At 38.9% G+C, this 23,896-nt stretch overlaps 1 protein-coding gene across 2 annotated transcripts; it reads left to right on the forward strand.

Moving 5' to 3' along the window:
* The first annotated feature begins 1,192 nt into the window (after nucleotides 1–1,192).
* Nucleotides 1,193–23,236, forward strand: OMA1 (OMA1 zinc metallopeptidase). Of its 2 annotated transcripts, none has more exons than XM_069788605.1 (9): nucleotides 1,193–1,477; nucleotides 2,462–2,990; nucleotides 3,408–3,636; nucleotides 4,698–4,871; nucleotides 4,967–5,074; nucleotides 6,696–6,824; nucleotides 11,192–11,266; nucleotides 13,243–13,392; nucleotides 21,808–23,236. In XM_069788605.1, exons 2-9 carry the CDS (start codon nucleotides 2,482–2,484, stop codon nucleotides 22,024–22,026), a joined length of 1,593 nt encoding a protein of 530 aa, XP_069644706.1. In that variant the 5' UTR covers nucleotides 1,193–1,477; nucleotides 2,462–2,481; the 3' UTR covers nucleotides 22,027–23,236. The 2 variants fall into 2 exon arrangements, with proteins under 2 accessions (XP_069644706.1, XP_069644707.1); XM_069788606.1 differs by lacking the exon at nucleotides 1,193–1,477 and adding an exon at nucleotides 1,512–1,717.
* Nucleotides 23,237–23,896: the final 660 nt, after the last annotated feature.

Below are 23,896 nucleotides of genomic sequence, written 5' to 3' on the forward strand. Positions count from 1 at the left end.
AGCCTTCATGCTTGGCTTAGGAACAGAGAATTCTAGATAAAGACAAGAAGAAAAAGCAAGCAAATACAAAGTCTAAAAAATAAGGACATTAAGCATCATAAGACATTCATAAGAGCTTCCATCTCAGTTCTTCATTTCTTGGCAGCTGGGAAACACACAGGCCTTAGGTTAGACAAAGCGCTTTGCTGCTGCTACAGCTCAGCTGTTTTTGTGACTGGAGCAGACAGTCACAAAAATTAATGCTATGCTAATTGACTGACAGATCTTACTCCTCATGCCTCTCATGATAATGGAAGCTGGGCAGGTCTGAAAGAAATTGGGTCTAATGAAAAGAGATTTTCTACCTATCACTATATAAGGTTTCTGCTTGACCTGGACTCCAAGATCTGGTCACTATGTATTTTCCTTGGCAGCGGACATCAGTGCTTAAGAACTGTCACAGAATAGGGCCTTGGTAATAAAAAGGGATGAACTAATGAGTATCTCAGCAAACACTGAACAATACTTGACTGTGCTCATATATAGAGCTGAAGGCAAAGATCTGTATTTCTTTACCTTTCAAAAGGAGAGGGCTTTTGTTTACATGTGAAGCCCCAGGGCGTGTATGAAGCCTGGGCTGCCCTGTCATCACTACACATGTCCCAGCCTCACCCTTTCATTCAGCACATAACCTGTTTTTCACATCACAACATTTATGATGTACTTCTGTCAGCTAGATGAGTCGGACAAAATTAGATATTAGGTTAGCAGCTTGCCATTTTCTTGGACTTTGGAGAAGCAAAACACCACCTCCCCACCTACCACTGCCGCAGTAGAGCCGACTGCCACCAGCCCTCTCTGGTAGCTGGAAGCACTTCAACACTTCAAGTCTCCAAAACCAACAGCAAGCAAGCCCAAGGCGTAACACCCATGTGCTCTGAAAGCTGAAGGGGCCTTAAGGTCTGGCTTGGGACCTCTTAACAGCCAGGCCCAGGGACACAGGAGTCAGGGTCAACCCCAGCCGTGAGGTGAGGAGAGGTGAGGCAGGGCAGCACACAGGCCTCACAGCAACACCGTGGGTAAAGCCAGGGGAAAGGCAACACAGGAGAAAGGACGGCAGCAGCATGCCTCTGCGCCTCCTGAAGGGACACCCCCCCCTCCACTCCCCCGCTGACCCCCGGCCACCCCGCCTGCCACAAAATGGCGGCTGCGGGCGCCTCAGCTGCCTCCCTCGCCTCGCGCGCCGGGGCTCGAGGCGAGGGGGGGCGGAGCCTCCGCAACGGCCGCGGCGAAGGGGCGCGAGAGGCGGGAGGCGGCCGGCTGAGGGAAGGGGCGCGAGAGGCGGGAGGCGGCCGGCGGAGGGAAGGGGCGCGGAGCCGAGGCTGCCGCTGAGGCGGCGCCGGGCCCGTCCCGCCTCCCGCCCTCCGCCTTCGGCCCGGCATCGACAGCGTCTCCGCGTCGGCCCGGTTTAACCCCTCCTCCGCCGCCTCCTGGGGTGGTGAGTAGGGGAGCCCGGCGGAGGAGGTCTTTCCCGGGGCAGATCCCAAGGACGTCCAGCTGTGACGGCGGCCAGAGCTGCTCCCCCCCCCGCGCGCCTCGGGCGGGCGCCTCAGAGTGATACGTCTTCCCCCCCCCGCCCGCCTCCTCACGTCTGCCAATATCACGATAGTCGCGCCAGCAGGGAGGTCGGGGGGTTGCTCGCGTGCGGGATGCCGGGCGCTGAGGGCCGGCAGCCGAGGTCAGCAGCTAAGGGTGGCTCGGGGAGTCAGGCCGCTGCCAGGCAGGAGGACGAGGAAAAGGCGGGTGGAAGCGGCGGTGCGATTCCTCTCTCTGAGAGGAGCGGCGATGCCGGCGGGGGGGGAGAAGCGGAGGCCGCTGTTAGAGCCCGCGGGTGAAAATGACCGCCGCGGGGTTCCTCGGGCGGGGGGTGGCCGGGTGCCGGGGCCTGCCCGGCGGGAAGGTGTTTCCATGCCCCGGGAGTGAGAGGATAGGATACTGGCTGGGAGACACTTGGTTTCGCTGCGTTGAGTCGTTTTCTTTCTAGGCCGGGTGCAGGAGATAGGCACCCTGCGTTCAAGAGCAAAGTATTAGCAAAATGGTCAATAGATCCTGGTTTTCCTCAGTATGGATGAAGGGCACCTGTGGCAAGGAGCCCAGCACGGAAGGGTGATGATGCACACGTCTTCCACAAGGGACACCTGCAGTCATTCTGATCTGGTGGTAATAAAAGTGAAAGAAAAAAAAAAAGATACTTTGTTCTATTCTCAGTGATATAAAACATCGACTTTTTTCACAGTGGAAAGCAGATTGGTACCTTAAAACTGCACCAAGATGCCATTGTAACTGTGACTTTTTTTTGTGCAGTGCAGCTGTTGGCAAGCAAATACATGGTATCTGTTCAGGTGAAAAGAAGTAATGTTTCAGAGTTTTGCGTTTGGGTGGTTTTCTTAATACCTCTCTGCTATTTTTTTCTTTGTTTCAGGGTAACCAACCAGAGAAGCTATGAATATCATCTGTGGTCTAAAGTTGCCCGGCAGGAACTGTATGTTCTTTCGTTTGGCTACTTTGACCAAGCAGGGGAAGTGCAATAATCTCTATAGGTCCTACACAGGACATCGGCGAACTCAAGTCAGTTGTACACAGGACAGATGCCAAAGGCTGGATTTGAGTGGAAATATTAGAAACTGGTCTTTGACTGGAAGCCCTGACTTCTATAGAAACTTAATTGGTAAAGGACTGAGGTGTCTTTTGAATGTCCCAAATACAGAAGTGTACAAGAATGCACACCACAGTTTGGGAAGGTTTTACTTCCAGTCTTCTTGGCCACTGGGGGAGAAGATCACATCCCTCCAGATCAGTCCTGTAGGGCAACTCCCATGTCATTTTTCTGCTTGGAACGTTCAGATCATCAGGTCTTTTCGCACATCACCACCATTTCAGGCTGCACCAGTTCCACTTTTCTGGATTATTGTTAAGCCAGCTCAGAAATTATTTGCTATCATTCTTGGCAGGTAAAATACTATCTTACTTCCTCTCCCAATGTAAGACCCCATTATGCAAAGATGTGTTTGTGGAAAGTGGTAGGTGTATTTGTAGTGTTTTCATTTTAATATCTGTGCAAATTTTTGTAGGACTGGGGCCTAGAGTGACAGTTTGCTCCACGAGAAGTCGTTTCCATTATCAGAGGTGTTAGATGTATCTTGCTCTTCTCGTTCTCATTTACATGTGGTAGAGGGAGATGAACCAAGACAGTAAGGGGCTTTCTTTTTCCTCTGGGAGGGAAGGAATGGAGTGGTGAAGCCAATTACAGTATAACCCTCCATAAGCTCTTACATGAGATCAGACTGTAATAGAGAATACAGCAAGGGCAGACACTAACAAATTCCTTTTTGACTATGTCCTAAGTTAACACTGCATCTATTTTACAGGAGCATAAGAAATTGGTGGAAGGCACTTCCTCCTAATAAACGGGAACTTCTTAAAGAAAGTGCAAGAAAAAATAAATGGAAGATACTCTTGGGTGTCAGTAGCTTAGGAGTTTTATTTGTTGTGTTTTATTTTACTCACTTGGAGGAGACACCCATCACTGGGCGTGCTCGACTGTTGGTGTTTGGAAAAGAGCATTTTAGAGAGCTGTCACAGATGGAATATGATATGGTAAGATTTTAAAGAAAAATTCAAACTACTCTAAAACTTAATGCTTTTTTTTTAGTGATGAGGTCGTCCAATTAATGAGATGGACACCACAAGGTTTGTTTGCCTTTGATAAGTTTTGAACTTCATGCTCAGAACCCTGCAGAGCACCCCTGTCAGTTGCCCTCTCCTCTTGTCCCCATCCTTTTTAAGAGTTCCCTTTCCATCAGCAAACCACTCGGGGGCACATGATAGTTAAAGAGCACATTACATGTACGAAGCAAACACTTCTAACTGTGTTATTGTAATATAATGGGAAATACAGAAATCCGGTAGAAGCAATAAAAGCATAGCTAATAGGTATATGCTGAGATCTGTCTCATTTTCTGTGCTGATTTGAACATTCTTTGGCACTTGTTTAAGGTCCTCTCTTCTAAGCTGTCACTTTGTAAGGTAATACTCTGTACCTGCATTCGATTCTACTTTTTTTTTTTTCCATTGGATCAGCTCATTTTTCTTTAACTGCTTTCTTTTAAACTGTCCATTGCACTAATTTCTGTAACTGAGTTCTGTGACTGTTCTAAAGCCAGTGAAACTTGATAATCCATATACAAACGTCACTGTATTCCTGTCTGACAGAGAATGTAAGATAAGAACAGAAGTACAAGATATATTCAAATTACATCTTTTGTATAAATTTGTCCACCTTACAAATTACAACAGAAATATACAGATACAGAGAAATTATAAATTCAGATGGAAATTCAGGAAGGTATAGAAAGGCTTGCCAAATTGTGATGCCAAGCTTAACTGTGTATTAGGAAAACACTGGATACAGGGGGCTGTGGGACCAAGTTTATACTATCTTTTTTGATCTGTGGTCAGTTTACTTCCTTTTAAGTTTATTAATCCTTAACTTGTGGGTCTGAAAGCCTGAACTCTAATATATTGGCTTTGGCTATATGAAAGAAAAATGTATTAAAACTTTGATTTAACTAAGTTGTATGTAGCCACTAAATTAGTTTACCAATTAGTCATTTACTGTGTCTTTGATGTGCATGGCAATCAATGAATTTTTTTTTCAGTGGATGGAGGAATTCAAAAGTAAAATGTTACCTGAGACAGATGCACGTTATCAGGTTGTGGAGAGAGTTGTTGGTCATTTATCTGAAAGCAATAAGGACATCCCACAGGTCTCGGCGCTCAAGTGGGCTATCCATGTGGTAGATGAACCAGGTGTAAATGCTTTTGTGCTTCCAGTAAGTTGAACCCAATACAAAAATTATTAGTAATATTGAAACAGCATTTTGATTATGTGTCTTCTACTTAATTTTCACTCTCTTTTTGTTTACAGAATGGTCAAGTGTTTGTTTTCACTGGATTGCTAAATGCAGTTTCTGATATTCATCAGCTGTCTTTCATTTTGGGACATGAAATAGCTCATGCTGTACTGGAACATGCAGTGAGTATTTAAAGAAAGCTGTCTAAAATTCTTAAATTAATTCTAATTACTTTAATTAAGATTTTTCCTATCACTACCAACCAAAGTTTCAGTGTGACTCTTTCTAATTAATGAAAAATTGAGTTTGAAATGAGAGTATTCTGCTACAGTATATCCTTATTATTCATGTAGTACTTAATAACTGTCAGAAGTCCTGTAGTAGTCAGTGTTAGTACAAAGTCTGCCAGTGCTTTTTTCATAGCTGTACAGATGGATTATGGCTTCCTGTTAACAGTCATTTAGAACTAGGTCTGCAAGATGCCTCTCTTCCTGTAGTGCAGACATAAGGAACTAGAGGCACTCAGCAACTCAGTTTGTTACTCCTACACGTGTTAATATCTACAGAAGTGGATATACTTGAACAAATTATTCTAAAATACATTATATTTTTATTATAATAGCACACAGTTTTAGAATGCCAAATTCTAAAATGCCCGGAGCTTGATTCTGCATTTACAGATGATTGCTTTCACAGATTTAATTTTTCCATATCCTGACATGGATGTGTTGAAATTGGTAGTTCTTTGCCGTTTGAACAGAATGGATGTAATAATTTTGTTGTGCTTTGTAGGTACAACTATGGAAAAAGAGGATGGTATAGAAATATGGCTCATACTGTTCTAGATTGAGGTGATTTGCTAGAAAGTGCTTCTTTGCCTCCAAATTGATTTCTTTCTGTGCATGTAATTTTAAAAAATTGTATTCGTTACTTATCCATCAGTTTGAGAAGACATAATGAGAAGCTTGTAGACATAAAGATTCTGCTGAAATTGCAAAACTAATCTGGAAATGGGTAAATACATTTTAAAGGCAGTGGAAATACAAGAGAATTGCTTTACAGCATCTTGTATGATTTTGGATGAACAACAGTTCACATCATAGTTTCTCGGGCTCAGATGAGCCAACTAACTTGTTAAACTTCTAAAAAATTTTTTTCTAATAATAAAAAGAACTTGTTTGTGTGCAACCTGTGTCACCCAGCTGGCATAGAGAAAAGTATTGTATGATCTGGCTTGTAAGTGCTCAGATCAATTTGTTGCATGTCAAGTAGAGCTCTGAAAAATAGAGGAATTTCAATTGCTTTTATTCAGGATCTCTCAGTTTCTGAAATTAAAGGAATGTAATAGAAAATAAAAAATAAATATATTATGACTAGTGTCCTCTTTATCCCATTAGTGTTCTGTCTAAATGATGTCTATCTCTTCTGAAATTAATGTAAAGAACAGTCTTCTAGGACTTTTTATAGATTTTTTCATTCCAACTGAGGTGTTTCATGGCCTTTTGACTAAAGAACTCTGTCTGTATGCTGCCGTCATCTTATCTCAAGCTTTGAATCTCTCGAATTGGGAGATTCCTGATCAGTGTTTGTTCCAACCATATTTATGCAGTTAATGTGGATTCTAGACTGAAAAAAACTAGTATCCAACTGGATTATTTTGTGCAAGCAGGGGGGCTTGTGCTTGCCCTGTTCCTATGGTTGCATAGAAAAAAAATCGGTGATTTTTAAAGTGTTCCAAATTCTGTATGTTATAAAGAAACATCAGACAGTAAGAAATGAAAACGGGACAATTTCTGTTTGCAGGCAGAGAAAGCCAGCCTGGTTCACTTCTTGGATTTTCTATCACTCATCTTTCTCGCTATGATTTGGGCCATCTGTCCCCGTGATAGTTTGGCAGTTGTTGGCCAGTGGATTCAGAGCAAGTTGCAGGAGGTAAGACTAACATTTTGTATTATCCTTCCTGAGTTCCATGGAAAAACATTTTTAATCCTGGGGAGATAGTATCACTAAATAGTATGTTTGGGGAAGAAGGCAAGAGGAGAAATATTATAAGCAAAAATTAATATTTGAGTATGTTTTTGAATTAAATATGCTTTTATAAATCTGCTTTAGTTGAGATACATATTTTCATTTGTCATCTTGAAGAACTTTAGATCTCCCTAAATGACTGGATTTAGCTGGGCAGGCTCTGAGTACCTGCTTGCCAATTAAGTTAGATGATTGTCTTTTGAAATGTGGCTCACCCTTTAAAGTTGTATAGGTTGAAATGCCATGTTTTTATTTTGAATAGTTGTCAAATTGTTTCTAAACCAAGTAAAATATATGGAATTCTTTAAATACATTGTTAGTGATAAGAATGGTTTCCAAGATGAGAAAATTGAGAATCTAAACACTCTTTTAAAGTATAAACCATGCTATAATAAAACTTACTGAAATAATCTTTTCAGACAGCATATATCCCAATAAAGTAAAATTCAGAGGCTTTGTGGTGCCAGTTTTCTTCAGCAGTCTGATTTACTTTCTGCCTCTGGACAGTTACTGATCCATTTCTTTTTTAAAAAAGTGGGTTTTTTTTAAAAAGAAATTTTGCTTACATCATAAAACTTGAATCTGAATTTAAGTGAAAGAGTTCTTTGGTTTCTTTGACTTCTCTTGATGCTTTTCCTGAGATTTCCCCCAGTTCCTCAAAAACATGAAATTAAACATAACCAATCTGTTTTGGTAGTTCTTATGCTAATGGGTAGATGTGTGGATTCTGAACATAAATTATCTCTAAAGAGCTTGGATATTTGTACAAGTAGCTAAGAAACCAATACATTGATGAATGCTAGCCAGCATTTTGAAGAGCTGAATTTGGAAAAAACAAAGTGTGAATCAATCCTGAGACTGCTCATAATTTAGACAGCAAGATTTAACTCCCTGTCAGCATCTTTTCTCCTCTTCTAGGCTAACTGCAACTGGTATTTTGGCATTGTGGATTGGAGCTGTGCTTTAGATTGCAAATGGAATCTGGGTTTAAGCTCATAGTCCTAGTGTGCTATAGCAAAGATCTATCATATATGAGATATTGTACAACAATGTCCTGGTTTAAAACTCTGATCAAACTCATCTTCACTAACATTAAACATATCCATATGTAATGCAGAATAAATAAGTGATTAGTACTTGCAAAGCTTTCATGCCATATACAAAAGATGCTGAACAGAAATTTTTGTTTCTGTTGGTCACTCAGGAGCACAGTGTCTGTTTGTTTCCTCCATTCAACGTTTGCCTATTCTGCTTTCGTGAAAATGAATCTTTCTGCACATTTTCACAGGATGTGTCTTTTCCTCTTCTTCCATACCCGTATTTTACTTTTTAAAGTTTTAGCATCCCACTCTATGAAAGGGTTATTTAAGCCACATTGCAGTACTTGCTTCCATTTCAGTATTTGTTTTTCTTTTGTGTCCTTAGAGGCTTGACTTTTTTAACTACTGACTATTGCTTATTTTTTTATTATTGACTATAAGTAGTTTCCAGTGACTCTTTGTAGGCCTTTTGGCATGTTAGCTCTGGTTCTGTGTTTTTCTCCAAAGCTAGTGGGTTTGCTTGCCTTGAGAAATGGTTAAGTTCTCTTAAGACATTCATTCATGGTTGTTCTTTAGTCATGTATTGCTGAACTGAAATGTGTTGGCTTTGTTTTTACAGCAGCATTTATTTCGTATGGGAGCTAAAGCCTAGGAATTATTCTTGGAATAGCACAAAGCATGACTGAGTTTTACTCATGTCCTGCACACTAGTATGTACGGATATAGTACTTCATATTCCCTTTCTTGTCCACCTCACACCATCAGATTTGTGTTTCATGTGGAAACTGGTGATTTTGGATAGTCAACTTACCTGGAACTTCCTTTTCTTTAACATGCAGACAGCTCTGTCAAATCTGTCTTTTTTATTATCTCCAATTTCTGACAAGGATTTTAGATCAGAGTTTGAAGATCTAATTTTTCATTCCAGCACATTCACAAAAGATTTTTTTTTTTTTTAAATTCATTTCTCAGTAGCAGATGAGTAGTACTGTATGTTATATGCCTCAAGACCCTTTTATGTGACCACTGTCAGGACTTTATTGGCTGGAAGCATGCTGTGAAAGAGAGCCCAAGTTTTCTCAAGAGATTTAGATTATCTTTTATAGTTTTAATTTTAGAACTGAAGAAGAAACACATAGAATTCTCCAGAATTGCAGAGGACACATTTAAGTCTCTTATATGTTAATAAAACTTTGGTAATGATCAGAAAATAACAAATCTGGAGTCCTACTTGGTCATAAGCTATGTCTAGCATAAGAATTGCTGTATGGAATCACATCAGAGCCTGTTTAGGCTCGTATCTTGTCTGTGACTGGCCAGTAGCAGATACATAGAGGAAAGTAAAGAAAGTAACAGCAATTATAGGGTGATAGTTTCTTCAGATGTCATCCCTGCTTCTGCAGTCTGCAGCATGGGTAGGTCCTGAACTAGAGATTGTATTAGTGTTGTGTTTAATTTTAAAAATACAGCCATATTTTTGCTGGCAGTATTGGGATAGACATACAGGTAAACAGACATACCTTAGTGCTTAGCTGTAAATGCAAAAAAACTTTTTAAGGGGTAAGAATTTAAATGCTGATCTTTTTATTAGCATCTTCTTGCTGTCCCAGATATCTCTTTCTAGATGGTCTATTAAGACACATGCACTCAGACCATCAGTTTCCAAGTTCTTAAACTTCTGCAAGTCTTTTTTGAGATGGATGCTACCCCTTCTTATTTAAAATTGTTGTAAACCTCCCAGAGAAGAAAACCACAAGTGGTTGTAACTGAAGAAATAGAAAACTGTGTGCTTGTGTAAGCCTCTGTTCCAGTTAGTGCTTTGGGTAGTTGTATTGCCTGTTACCAGTTTCATTTCCCTATCTGAGAAATTTTTAATAATTAAACAGATAGTTTATCTGGCTAACTGGGGAATGGTGCTTCAGGAACTTGACAGACTAGCCAGAGATATCTTTGCTGTTTAGTGAATATATGCACTCCAGTAGACCCAGATCACTTTTCAAGGCAATAGAAATATATATTCCACTTCAAGTAATGACTTTATCATCGGAGGATTTTAAAAATATATTTATAGTTGCAATGTTTAAGGTCTGTAAGGAAACTAAGAATTTAGAAAGTGACCTCATTTATGCTTACTTACAAACCAGTGTATTTGGCTTTAAAAAACCTGTAGAGGATCAGCTTTGATTGGCTTTTATTTTTGACCTAGTAAAGAAAAACTGTTGGTACTACTTTAGAAAGATGCAAAAAGTTACAGAGACCTTTTTGTACTCAAAGGATTGGACCACTTCTTTGGTGCTCCTCATTTCTAACTGTTTTGTGGTTTGTTTTTTGTTGTTGTTGGAACTTATAAGGAGGACTTGTTCTTATAACCAGATAAAGAGCTGATAAAACCTTTTTCTCCTCACTATCCTTGCACATCCCCATTCTTCAGCTGATATTTTCTAATGGATGCCTAAACCAGAATGTTGTGACATGTTTCTTATCTCTGCAGGAGCAGGCTGTTTTAACAAGTCCTGATTTGCATTTACTATCACCTGATATACTAGGGCAAGGCTGCCCAAATCTACATGAAATACATATACCAGAAGATCCTGGAATATTTGACTAAATAACCATTTGAGAAAACTGCCACTGTCTCTTAGTGTGTGTTAACACAATGTCATACCCTAGAAAAATGGGAGAGGATTTACGTCTTCTAGTTTGATTTCTCAAAGGCAATTCGTAACTTGTGGTGGGGGATAATCCTGCCAAAGGAGTGATTTCTGCATGAAAGTGTTTACAGCTGCATTTCCTACTGTGACCTGTTTACCATACAAAATAGATCATACCAGGTTTAAAGACAGTTGTCATAAAAGTTTAAGAGAACCGCTGGAATTTTTTACATATCGTTGCTACAAGAAGAATCTTAATGCCAGTAAAAGAGTGAAGTGAAAAAATTCTAGTTTAAAGTTGGCATTGACCCTTTAGTTGCTGCAAAATGCTGTGAGACTGACTGATCAGAGGGGCCATGAAAATATGTATAATTTGAATTAATTTCCACTGAATACAGGATCAATGAATTTTATGTAATGGAATTAAAGATTACATTAAGAAAATTAATACTGATCACATGCAAAGTGAACATGATAGATAAACACTGTTTCTTATGAGAAGATTAGAAAAGCAGCTACAATGCTCTAGCTTTGTACACATTCAAAACCAAGAAATAGAGCTTTGTGTGCTTCTTTGCAGTTTATGTTTGATAGACCGTACAGCAGAACATTGGAGGCTGAAGCTGATAAAGTGGGACTTCAGTTTGCAGCAAAGGTAACTACAACTTGTTTGTTTTATTAGCAATTTTTCAGTTTCCATTATAATCAGAGGGAGTTTCACACTTCATACAGAGGTATGGGGGAAGGGGGGAAGGCAGGGTTCACAAATTTTTAAAGAAATGTAGTTTGATGAAGTAGTGAGAAATAAAACAGTTTGTAGGGAAAGACAAAGTTATTCTGGCTAAATTGTATGTAATAAAATTGAAGTTTGTAAAGTTGTGCATTATTAACCGCACAGTATACTTTCTGTGTAGTTTATTACTATTAGAAAAAAAAAGCTACACATTTATAAAGAGGAAAGTGCCAAATAGCAAGCTTCTGTAAGTAGGATATATTTAATTGTGTGTGAAGATATAAATTACCCTTTAGATTTTTGTTTCACTTAGTTTCCATCTACTGTGAGAGGTTCTGAGGAACTCTTTCCTATAATGTAGTGAACCTAAAATATTCTGACCTATAATATCTGTTCTCATAACAATTCAGTAAAATTTAAGAACATTTTCATCTTGTGATTTTTATTTTCTCTGATTGCTGATAATTACGAAGTATATCAATATTGTTCTAGTATTTACAGATACAGCCTAAATACAGCCATAAAAATAAAGTGGCTTTGCTAAAGTAAGACAAAAATTTGGTCAGAAACTACTCAGCATTTTTTTTTATAATTTGGGTTTTTTTGTCACTTTTTTTTTTGTCCATGTGGATTTTAATCCTAAATTAAAGAAACTAAACCACTCTTTCATTTCTAGCTAAGTGCAATAGAGCTAGATAAGTATTAGATAACTATGAGAGCAGCACCATCTAGTGTTAATATTTGCCCTGGTTTCAGCTGGGATGTAGTTAACTGTCTTCCTGGTAGCTGGTACAGTGCTATGTTTTGAGTTCAGTATGTGAAGAATGTTGATAACACACTGATGTTTTCAGTTGTTGCTCAGTAGTGTTTAGACTAGAGTCAAGGATTTTTCAGCTTCTCATGCCCAGCCAGGGCACCTGACCCAAACTGGCCAACAGTGTATTCCATACCATGGGACGTCCCATCTAGTTTAGGAACTGGGAAGTGGGGGGGACAGGGATTCGCCGCTGGGGGACTGGCTGGGTGTCGGGCGGCGGGTGGTGAGCAATTGCCCTGTGCATCATTTGTACATTTCAATCCTTTTATTACTACTGTTGTCATTTTATTAGTGTTATCATTATCATTATTAGTTTCTTCTTTTCTGTTCTGTTAAATTGTTCTTATCTCAGCCCAGGAGTTTTACTTCTTTTCCTGATTTTCTCCCCCGTCCCACTGGATGGGGGGGGGAGTGAGTGAGCGGCTGCGTGGTGCTTAGTTGCTGGCTGGGGTTAAACCACGACAATATTTCATAAGGAAAATTTCCTTTTCTTAACAATTTTTAATATTTCTTCAAGGAAGAGTTTTTAAAATTAACTGATTCTGGGATTGAAACTGCATCTGTACTTTAAAGTCATCTAAGGGAATAATACAATCCATGAAAAAACATAATTGCTGTGTGGGTGCTCACTGCTTTGTAATACTGAAGATGTAGGGCCATACCAGAAAGAAACAAGCAAAGTGGTATCTCAGCATTTCTCTGCTTCTGCAGATAATCTTTTTATAATAATAATTTTAAGAAATAAATGCAAAGGATAAAGCACCTTTTCTGTATTTCTGGGGTAAAAAAAGTAATTTTTTTACCTTCTCAGTACTCGTCTCTTTTTCTCTTAAAAAATGAAAATTAAGGTAAGAAATCTTATTCTTTTTTTCCCCTCCACTTAAATGCAAATATAAAGGAGTCTGTTGGTGATATACAATTGCCATTCTTAAAGTTAGTGTTCCATGAGTTTCTATGGACCATCTAAATAGGCTTTGGAAATTTAAAACTTAAGAAGTCTTTTGTAATTCAATATCCATCAGAATGTGTATTGTATTACTTAAAAAATATAGTGGTGTATACATTTCCTTTCTGTTTTCAGGCTTGTGTGGATGTACGAGCAAGCAGTGTATTTTGGCAGCAAATGGAATTAGCAGAAACCATTCAAGGGCAGCCCAAGTTACCAGAGTGGCTCTCCACACACCCTTCTCATGAAAACAGAGCTGAGCACTTAGACCGGCTTATCCCAGAGGTGAGCAGAGTTGAAGGAAGTATGTCTTTTTCTCTTAGGAAGGTTGCTAGAATTAGTTTGCTATTGATTCATGAGCTACTTTGGTATTGATTCACAATCTACTCTTTTAGCGTCGTGCTTATCTTTCTCTATCCTTACAGAAATTTTCTGTTACAAAGCTGTCAACCTTAAAGGTTTTATTAAATGGGGAAAAATTAAGATAGCACAGGTAAAATGTAATTATATTCTAGGGTTTTTTGCTTTCTGATTTCTGATCGAAGTGTAGTATTTTTGCTTTTGAATGGCCTTGCTGGTATAGATGTGACAGTGTCACATGTCTCATCCATTCTTTTCTCTTTTTTGCCATTTTGGAAGCCAGTTTTTAAGTTGGATCCCTAAACTGTCTTGACTTCTCTTGCTTTGGTAGCTAGCCCTAGGCTGTCACATAGAGAATGCTCCATCCTATCCTGTCTGTTTCACTGATGTGGGATTGAATACACCTCGAATAACTGCTTCAGAAGCATGTCAGATCCTCAGTAGAAGATTTCTTAATAGCCCTAGTTATGATAGGTCTCTGTAGGTTTTGCAGCCTGCTTTTTTCTTCACATCTCTGTTCCATCACATTAGGGAGCAAATTTTACCCCACTCCAAGGAACTTAAGCTAATTCACACAATTGCCCATCAATCTGCAGTCTTTTCTCTGTTCTTTCTTTCAGATTTCCTCTCAGAGGAATGCCAAGTGGATAGCTACTTGGGGATTCTCTTAATTTGATGTGCTACTCGCTGGTAGCTTAAAGACAGAGAACTGTTCCAAGTTTAGTAATCTTAGTTTGTTTACTATTTCTTTAAATAGTGGGGTTTTTAACTGCAGAAAAATAACATGGATTGGTTTTGCCTAGTTTTTTCTTTTTAAAAATATAATGTTAAAGCCCTTCACAACAGCAGTGTTTTTCAGCAAGCTAAACTGTGTTTGGAAATTCCCTTTCTTATAACCAACTGGTAATTTCTTCTTCTTCCTCTTTTTTTTTTTTTCTTTTTTTATTTTTTAAAAAAAAGCTCTCAGTCACTTTAAGTCTTTCTCAATTCCAAACTGTAAACACAGTTGAAGATTTATTGGCAGAAGGAGCACTAAAATGTTGAGGTGTTTTCTGATTTCAAAGAAGAAAAAAAGATTTTTCATGAATCCGTTGGTGAGAATGAATGCAGTAAATATTATAAATGATGGCATAAATCAAAATCAACATTAGGGGTAGAAGGCTGGAGACTAGCTAGACTGAATATTTTAAATTAATATACACAAATTTTGTGCTTTGCAAAAACAGGTTGTGAGACTATTTTGATGGATTTTCTAACACATTAGAGCAGCTGAATGGAAAATGATACTTGTTGCAGACCCTCAGTTTTAGGTAGATTGAACGTAAAGGGTTCAGGATCCTTTATTTTCATATGGTTATTGACTGGCTTATAAAGTGGTAATGAAATAACCTAATTCTTGTATTCTACCCCAGGACTCAGCAAGTAAGTTAAATAACTGAGCAACTGTGTAGAACTGGCAGTCATGTTATTTCCATCTTGTCTCTTGTAGTTTAGCAGGTAGAGCAACCTTCATCTTTTTATAGCCACTCTCACTTCCAAGAGCAGTGGAGGCTAGGAAATTTTCTTCCAAAAGATAATTGAGGAGATGTTTTCATTTGCCTTTTACCTTAAACGTTCTTTGGAGTAGGATGAGAAAACAGGGGCTGAAGGCTTCCTGGTTTTAACAGAAGTTTGCTAGGTAAGTGAGGTTGATACTACAGAAGTGGAATAAAAATGAAAGAAGTTACGTAGAGGTGTTGTTGGAGGCTTCTTGTCTGAAGCATTGACCCCCCTTCACCTGAGAGCTGCCTTCTTGAAGCTGGATCTCAGGCATTTAAAGGGAATACCAGGGCTTTGTTGTTGTTCAATATCAGCACCTTTTTGTTTCATTGTACACATACCTAAAGCCTTTTAGAACAGTATGTTTACCATATATTAATGTACATTAGATCTTCAGAGCCCAGGGGAAGAAGCCAGATTTCAAAAAAGGGCCTTTTTATCTCTCTAGTATCTCTCTGTGAAGAAACTGTACTTCTTATGACTCAGTATCAGATCCATCGTGAGCATTGTTGTATTTCATATGCTGATGGTTTTGAAGCTGAAATGGTTTTCAGGACAATACAATATCTATTATTAGACCAGCTACTGTAGCTGGGGGAAATAGGGACAAATTTTTCGACTTCGCAGGCCACGCAGATGTTTCTTTACAGACTTCTAAGCAAGTTCACAATAAGATGCATTCATACAAAGTGAGAATTTTTCTTCAGGTAATGAAATGGCATGCCTCAGTGAGGTCACTTAACATTCTCAGGAAATATAAATTAAAGCAGAAATATCACAGGGATTCTCTTTTCACATAATTAAAAGAGAGGGAGCAAATCAAATTAGTTTTAAAGATCTTGCATCTGGTTTTCCAAACAAGTTGGAAGCTACAGCCAAGCTGAGGAATTCGTACATAAGAGAGCTATAAGTATTTACAAAGTGGTGCTGTCCTGGAAAGGAAATAAAGGAAATTAAAACGATTTACCATGTTTTTAAGGAATTTCCCCCTCAGACTGGGAGAGATTTGGATTGTAAACTAGGAAAGCAGGATATACTGTTAAACAGGAAACTGAAACCTAGAATTCCTACATGGATGGTAGTGAGATGCTCAATGAAGGCCCGTGCATTTTATTTTGAGAAAAAGAGGCAGGAAAGGTGCTTACCATTGCTCTGCAGAGAAAAATTGTGGAAGTATAGTGCCAGAGAGACGCTATAGGATCTTCTAGTTAATCTTTGAACCTTTTATTTTAATGTTCTCTGACTTGCTACAGTTTGTCTACCTTTTTCCTAGTATGCTGCTCAAATAGAGCACTGTACATCAGCTGAAGTCTCAGCTATACTGAATAAAGCAGAAGGTTATCTACTGAGCCATGCCTGTGACACAAAATTTCATCTTGATGTGACATTTGCTTTTTTGGCATCATGTTGTTGGCTCAAATTCCATTTTTTGATTCACTGTAACTCCAGTTTCCCACTCTTTCTTGTGGAAATGCCATGTTGAGAAGATTTTGAGAGCAATACTAAGTTGGGATATGTCACCTCTACTGCTTGTCTTTTGTTTGCTAGGTCAATTAACTTTTAAAAAAACCAGTTAATTAATTTACTTTGGCAAGACCTGTTCTTGTCAAATCCACATTAGCTTTTTCTTATTTTTATTTTTGTTTGGCTAGTTACTGCTTATTCCTCAGTCTGCTGCCTTTTGGATATTGAAGATGCATTTATTTTGCTTCCTTTTCAAAAATAGGTTGGTGTATTTGCTCTTTGCTTGTGATGTGAAGATTATTTCAGATAGTTCCAGTGTTAGAATATATTAATTAAGCCCTATCAATGTGAAAACTTAAAGAAAAATAAGAATAAAAAATACTGACTTGTGTTTCTATCCTCCCCGTAAAGTTGTTAAATATTCTGTCACAATTTTTCTTTTCTGTGCCCAATGAAAGATTTAAGTATTAGCATTGTATATAAGTTGCTTTTCTTCTCCATCAAGTAAAAAATCTATCCATTCTTTTGATCATATTTTTACTACTACTTCATTTGTAGAATCTGTTGTCTTGCCATGCCTGCTAATTGTAATTCATTTTGCAACTAAGCGTTTCTTATTTTTTAGAATTTTTTTTTCTTCTTTTTTTCCCTACATCCTTGTGCTATTTCTTAGTTTTGGTCAGATTGCAAAGTCAGAGCATAAGTCACGTACCTGCCAAGGTAATCACAGATAATACACAAGAGACTATAACCCTTGGCCTGGTTTGCGGACAAGAGAATGATGTGGCTTTTGTACCGAGTGAGCTGACAGCCTGAGAGGTAGGATGCACTTCAAAAGACTGTAAGGGGTTGAGATGCAGCAGTTAGCCTGGTATCTGTGACAGTGGTGAAGGATTAATACTGAGAGCTAAAAATTACTTGTTTCTGTATTTGTCTCTGCTGGTAGACTTTTTATGAAAGCAATAGGATGAGGTGGACCTCTGTAATTCTTACGCCTTCCCCCCCCTCCCAGCACATTGCAGGAGGTGACTGCAATTGTATTGATAAGAAAAACAGCTTCACCTTTGTTACTTACAAGCAATCATTTTGATATTTTATTTGAGATCTCCTGAACCAGTAAGCATGCAGGTGGTCTTTATTCTGAACAGCAGTACTTCTCTCTTAAGGTTAACCTGAAAAGAACAGCATTAAAGTCCTCTCAGTTCCCTGGTGAATCTATGTACTCACTCTGACTAGTTAACCTTGTCTCAGTTCTGTCTGTCTTCTTTATTGAGAACACTCTTCAGTAAAAAAAAGTCAATGAAACATATTTTTATTATAATATCAATATGCATGTGCTTCATTAAGAATGCTTTTACTTGTCCTCTACCCAAACTGTCAAAAACCAATTTACTTGAGCAATATTAAATTACTGGATTTGAAGTCGCTAGTGATTTTGGAAATACAGTATGGCTGACCATGTTGGGCTGTTTTATCTTTCAGGAAAAATTATACTGTAAGCTCCTCAGCCTTTTACTGGCATCTTAATGACGTGACAGAGCTATTGGCACAAAACAAAATAGCAGAAGTCAACTGAGCCAGGGAAAGAACACTTTCTCACTAGGGTTGAATGTTGCATGGCAGTTACAAACATACATACAAAGGCTACTATCACTAGAGTGTGTAGTCATAGCTGTCTTTAGCAGTGAGATGACATGTCAACACAGCTTTCCATTCTCATAACTGTAGTCTTTTTAATGGCATGTGAGCTGATGGTGTGGAATAGATGCCTTCTACCCCCTTGGACAGCTTTATGTCTAGCGAGAACACAGACATCCACATGGTAAAAATGTTAACTCTGAAGTATTGTTTTTTACCTTTGCTGTTGTGACTTCAGTATTTTGGATAAGTGAAACCATGGAAATAGGCCAGGCACTATACAGCCACAAAAACCAGAGATATAAAATTGCAAATTAGTTTAAAAGAGGATTACATTGCCCTTTCCACGATACAGCCTAAATCTTTATATTTCCATTTGCCTTGAATAATGCTGCTTGACATTAATGCAGTCTTGCAGCAGCTTATGTTCTGGAAGAGAACAAGAGAAAACTCTTGGTTTTTCATAAATGTCCGTTTAGAAATTAATTGGTCACTGAAGCAGAAGAGTGTTCAGTGGTACAGTTACATTTGGTGACTACATGGACGATCATGCTGTAGAAAAACAAATACTGAAAGCTTTATTCATATTTTTTTAAAATTAAACAAGAGGAATATTTGCATGCCTAATCCAGACTTGTGTATCCAGTAATTTGAATGTTACATTTCAGCAAGAAACAGCTGGAGAGACTCTTGCTACATTCCTGGAATGTGTCCTTTTCCAAAACTAGTTGTTAAATTTAAATTCTATTTGTTTCTAGCCATTTACAGGAAACTCTTTATCAGTTCACTGTAGTAAAGTTAGGGAGAAATATGTTTTGGTACCTCCTTATACAAAGAAATGAGTTAAGAAGCTCTGCTCTTCTATTTTAAAATGTGCTGTAGTAAGATGTTTCCAGTGTCTCCTGTGGAAGAATACCAGATTGTTTCAAAATGATGGGCAAATACTTATGCATAGGTGTACAGGAATATTTGATTTGATATTTCAACCAAATCTAGTGTATCTAAAGTAGATTAAAATTCTCTGCTCTGTTTAAGTGCACTGCTAGGTCTGCTATGAAAACTGTTACTTTCTTCCTCCTTTAATCCATCTAGAACAAAAGAATGAACACATGCTTTCCTCTAACAGTCCCTAGTACTGGTCAGGAGGCACCTGGCTACAATTCAGGACAGGTCTGGCCATTACTTTTCAAGTATCCATGGTTATGAAGTGAAGTGGAATAAAATACACATTTGAACGTGTTTTCCCACAAAAGGATTAAAAATAAAGCTGGATGTTAATCTGCCCATAGTTTTATGTTGTTAATTGAGGCCAAGATACAAATAATATTGCATAAATGTGACCATACCACAGTGACCATTGATTAATGCTAAATATCAGGCTAGTTTTTGACTTGGTGTTTCTCGGTGTTTCATTTTGCAAATTTTGAAAAAATAGCTCTCAGCGGAGATGTAGAACCCTCTAAAATTCTACATTTTAATATTTTCCTATATGTTAGCACAGTCTTATCTCTAAATGGGAGACACATGGATTTGATGGGTGGACCACTTGGTGGATAAGGAATTGGCTGGATGGTTGCAGTCAGAGTTGCAGTCAATGGCTTGATGTCCTGAGTGCAGACCAGTGACAAGTGGTGTTCCTCAGGGGTCGGTATTGGGACCAGCACTGTTTAACTTCTTTGTTGGTGACATGGACAGTGGGATTGAGTGCACCGTCAGCAAGTTTGCCAATGACACCAAGCTGCGTGGTGTGGTCAACAGGCTGGAGGGAAGGGATGCCATCCAGAGGGACCTGGACAGGCTTGAGAGGTGGGCCCGTGCAAACCTCATGAAGTTCAAAAGGCCAAGTACAAGGTCCTGCACATGGGTCAAGGCAATCCCAAGCGCAAATACAGGCTGGGCGATGAGTCGATTGAGAACAGCCCTGTGGAGAAGGGCTTGGGGGTATTAGTGGATGAAAAACTGAATATGAGCCAGCATATGTGCTTGCAGCCCAGAAAGCCAATCACATGCTAGGCAGCATCAAAAGAAGTGTGGCTAGCAGGTCGAGGGAGGTGATTCTCACCCTCTACTCTGCTCTCACGAGGCCCCACCTGCAGTACTGTGTTCAGCTCTGGGGCCCCCAGCATAAGAAAGACGTGGACCTGCTTGTGTGGGTCCAGAGGAGGCCACAAAGGTGATCAGGGAGCTGGAGCGCCTCTCCTATGAGGACAAGCTGAGAGAGTTGGGGTTGTTCAGCCTGGAGGAGGGAAGGCTCTGGGGAGACCTTAGAGTGGCCTTTCAGTGCTTAAAGGGGGCCTACAGGAAGGATGGGGAGGGACTCTTTATCAGGGAGTGTAGCGATAGGACGAGGGGTAATGGTTTTAAAGTGAAAGAGGGTAGATTTAGATTAAATATTAAGAAAAAATTCTTCACTGTGAGGGTGGTGAGGCACTGGAGCAGGTTGTCTAGAGAGGTTGTGAATGCCCCATCCCTGGAAGTGTCCAAGGCCAGGTTGGATGGGGCTTTGAGCAACCTGGTCTAGTGGAAGGTGTCCCTGCCCCTGGCAGGGGGCTTGGAACTAGATGATCTTTAAGGCCCCTTCCAACCCAAACCATTCTATGATACATAGGATCTTACTTTTCTTGGTAAGTGTAAATGGCTTATAGGAGAATTCATGGATACTAGTAGGTCTGTGTACAACTTAGTTGTATGGTATCCATTGTTAGCTCTAAAATGAGCTGCCTGTTTGTATGGACTAATTAAGTTATGTTCAGCTTTGTTAAAATGAATGCCAACTTAAGCATCCTTTAAAACAGCTGACTTTATACAGTTTTATATCAATTTCTCCACAGTGCCTTTGAGACACGAGATTCATCCATTGTCATACCTTTCTCAGACTGCTCACAAGACAGGATGGTCTGGGGGGAGTGTGCTTACACTAATGTATTTTGATTCTCTGGGAATGCTTTGGCTCCTTTGGGACTCTACTTTCTAATTTGTAGAATGGAAGCAATGGCATTTACTCAGTGAGCAGAAGTAACTTGAAGTTTGGTCTCTTAGTGCTAATCTTTTTATCCAGATAAATTTTTACGTTCTAGAGACATTATTTTCTCAGAATACTTGGAAGCTGTGTATTCAAATGCTTCTTGGAGATGAGATCACTTGTGTAACTGGACCTTAACTATACTGATCAACCGTCTGGATCTCTGTGTCAAACAGTTAAACGTCCATTACGTTATTGGAGATTTTTCCCTCTTTTTTGGGTCAGACATCTATATATAGGTACTTCAATAACAGAACATGTCTGAAGAAGTAAATTATTCACAGCCCTTTTTTTCTTGATGCAGTCATTTTAATTTACGTGTGAATGTAAATTAAAAGGTAAAAGGTACTGATGCGGACAAGTATCACATAAAACAGTTGGAGAACTTCCTACCTATTTATTCTGTACCTTTTAGAGTATCCATTCTTTGAGAGACTGTGAGAAAATGATTTTCATTCTTCATTTTTTCCCATTGTTTTACCATATTGCTACATTTCTTCTGAGGGATTCTTGGTTTCTGTTGAAAAGTTGTTCAGTAACAACTCAGACTCAGTAGTATTCTCACTAAGCTTTACGTGCAAATGCAGACCTTTCCGGAAAGCCAAATCACTGACTGAAACCTTTTTTTGTTTTTCCTATTTAAAATGAGCTTGATTTGTTTTCCTATGTATTCACAGGCTCTTAAAATAAGAGAGAGCTGCAATTGCCCATCTCTTTCTGGACCAGATCCTCGCCTCATTTTCAAACTTAGCATGCAACATCTCCTGGAATCGTCTAAAGATCAAGAAACCCCAAATTCTACAAAGCGAGATCTCTCAAAACCAAAACTGGATTTTCCTCACACTCAAAAAGTGGAAGATATGCCAGTAACTTTTGCAGTTAAACCTACAAACTAATGATAATAATTTTAACTTTTTATGAAACTTGTGGTCCCTGAAGGTCTGTCTTACAACGCAAATTTGTCTTTGAACCATAAAGAAGATGTAGCCACTCACATTCTATGTTTCTTTTATGTGATCTCTCACTCAGAGCAGTAAGGAACCATGCCCACATAAGAAGAGCAGCGTGTCGGAGCAGAAAGTTTCTTATTCATCAAGAGTTACTAAAATAAATCACTTCTCAGGGGAAACATAATCTCGTACAATCCAGTCACACAGTGTAATTTTCAGCTTTATCAGGCTCACCTTGATCAGAGGACAGATGAGCCAGAAGCGTCCCTAAAGCAGAGGAAAAAGTACAATTTTCATCACTTAAGTTGTCTGGTTTATCTTGCTGTAATTTGGGTTAGATCTATTCAGCTTCATTTGAGAAATAATGAGGAGAGCTTACCGCCTGTTCCACATATAGTATGTTTAAAAATATTAAGCTGAGATGCGGTAATAGCCTATGGGCTTGATACACCTCCACTTAATTAGGTGGATTTACTGCTGGGATTTTTCCTCTTTCTAAGGCATTTTAGAATACAGATTGATTCAACATTTTTCTTCAAAGCAACCTGAAAAGGTTGCATAAAGTTCAATTTAAAAAAGGAGTTAAATAATTTTCAAGGAAGTCTTTCTTCTGAAAGAAACACTGTATAAGAACCATAGTTTGTAGCACCAGAATGCTTTGCAGGAATGGCTGTTATCTTTTTTTAAATTATCAGGGTGCCTCATCAGAGGGCAGTTTTACTGCAATGACATTTGATTTGGATATATCTGTTTGGATAGAAGTGATTGCTGGTGTGGAAATATATTATGTAGTAGACAAATACAACAAGGTTTCTTGACTGCACAGCTTTCACAGCTGTACCTTTTCCTAAAAGGTGACTTCTCTTCAGGAAACTGGCATCTAATGCTGAGCCTTCCTTCCTCCCTCCAATCCCCCTGAAGCCACACATTTTATACTGTGGAGACCAATATGCACAATATAGGTGAAGCTCTGCCTTTCCTGATGGGCTAGCCAGTATAGCCAGCGTATTAATCTTTATTTGCACATGTTTGAGTTATCCTTGCTTTGCAGTTGATGGAAATATTGAAATGTCGATCTTACAGGAAGATGTAGAAAGAGGTGGCAGTGAATGAAAATAAAGAAGGGAAATCCTGTTCCTTAATCTGTTAAGATGTATTTGCTATTAGGTTTTTTGTTACTCACTTGTATTAAAACAAAAATCTGGTTTGTGTATGGTAGGGTTTCACATGAAGGGGATGTTCAAAATCTTTTACAGTGTATTATATTTTGAAACATTCTTTTTTATATATGGAGAGGAGCAGACTTTATCATAGTTCTTCAATTAAATCAGAATGCAAGCTTTTAAAAAGGAGAAAATAACCTATTCAGTGCTGTCAGTGAATATAGTTGGAAAAAAAGATTGTGAAACAAGTAATTCTTTTACTAACTTCAGTTGATGAACCAGGGTCCTTTGAGAAACACCAGCAAGTGCCTACCTTATCTCTATTCAGAGGTAAGTTGATGTATCTGTAATGTTGATGATTCTAGGTCTAGATTGGCTGCATATTGCATACAAGCTGTTTTTAAATCTCTGCTCAGTACTACTGGCAAGAGGCAGAAGGTCCAGCCTGACCATTATTCATCCATCCATTTTTATTCTTAGTGACAGGAGTTTTTGTAACAGACGTTCAGTGATGTGTTGAAGCATTTGGACATTGTCACCTGAAGGTAAACACCATTTAGATTTCCCTGTGGACCTTATAGTTTATACTGCAACACCAAGACCCGATGCTGCTGCCTCTCTCTCGCTCCAGTGTCAAAGCTTGTTTTGTTATC

The sequence above is a fragment of the Haliaeetus albicilla genome, chromosome 8 (genome assembly GCF_947461875.1).
Source record: "Haliaeetus albicilla chromosome 8, bHalAlb1.1, whole genome shotgun sequence".
Taxonomy (NCBI): Eukaryota; Metazoa; Chordata; class Aves; order Accipitriformes; family Accipitridae; genus Haliaeetus; species Haliaeetus albicilla.

Coding starts and splice junctions, on each gene's coding strand:
- OMA1 (XM_069788605.1), top strand. CDS start 2,482: ATGAATATCATCTGTGGTCTAAAGTTGCCCGGCAGGAACTGTATGTTC. Junction 3,637..4,697: donor CACAGATGGAATATGATATG/GTAAGATTTTAA, acceptor TTTTTTTTTCAG/TGGATGGAGGAATTCAAAAG. Junction 5,075..6,695: donor ATGCTGTACTGGAACATGCA/GTGAGTATTTAA, acceptor TTCTGTTTGCAG/GCAGAGAAAGCCAGCCTGGT.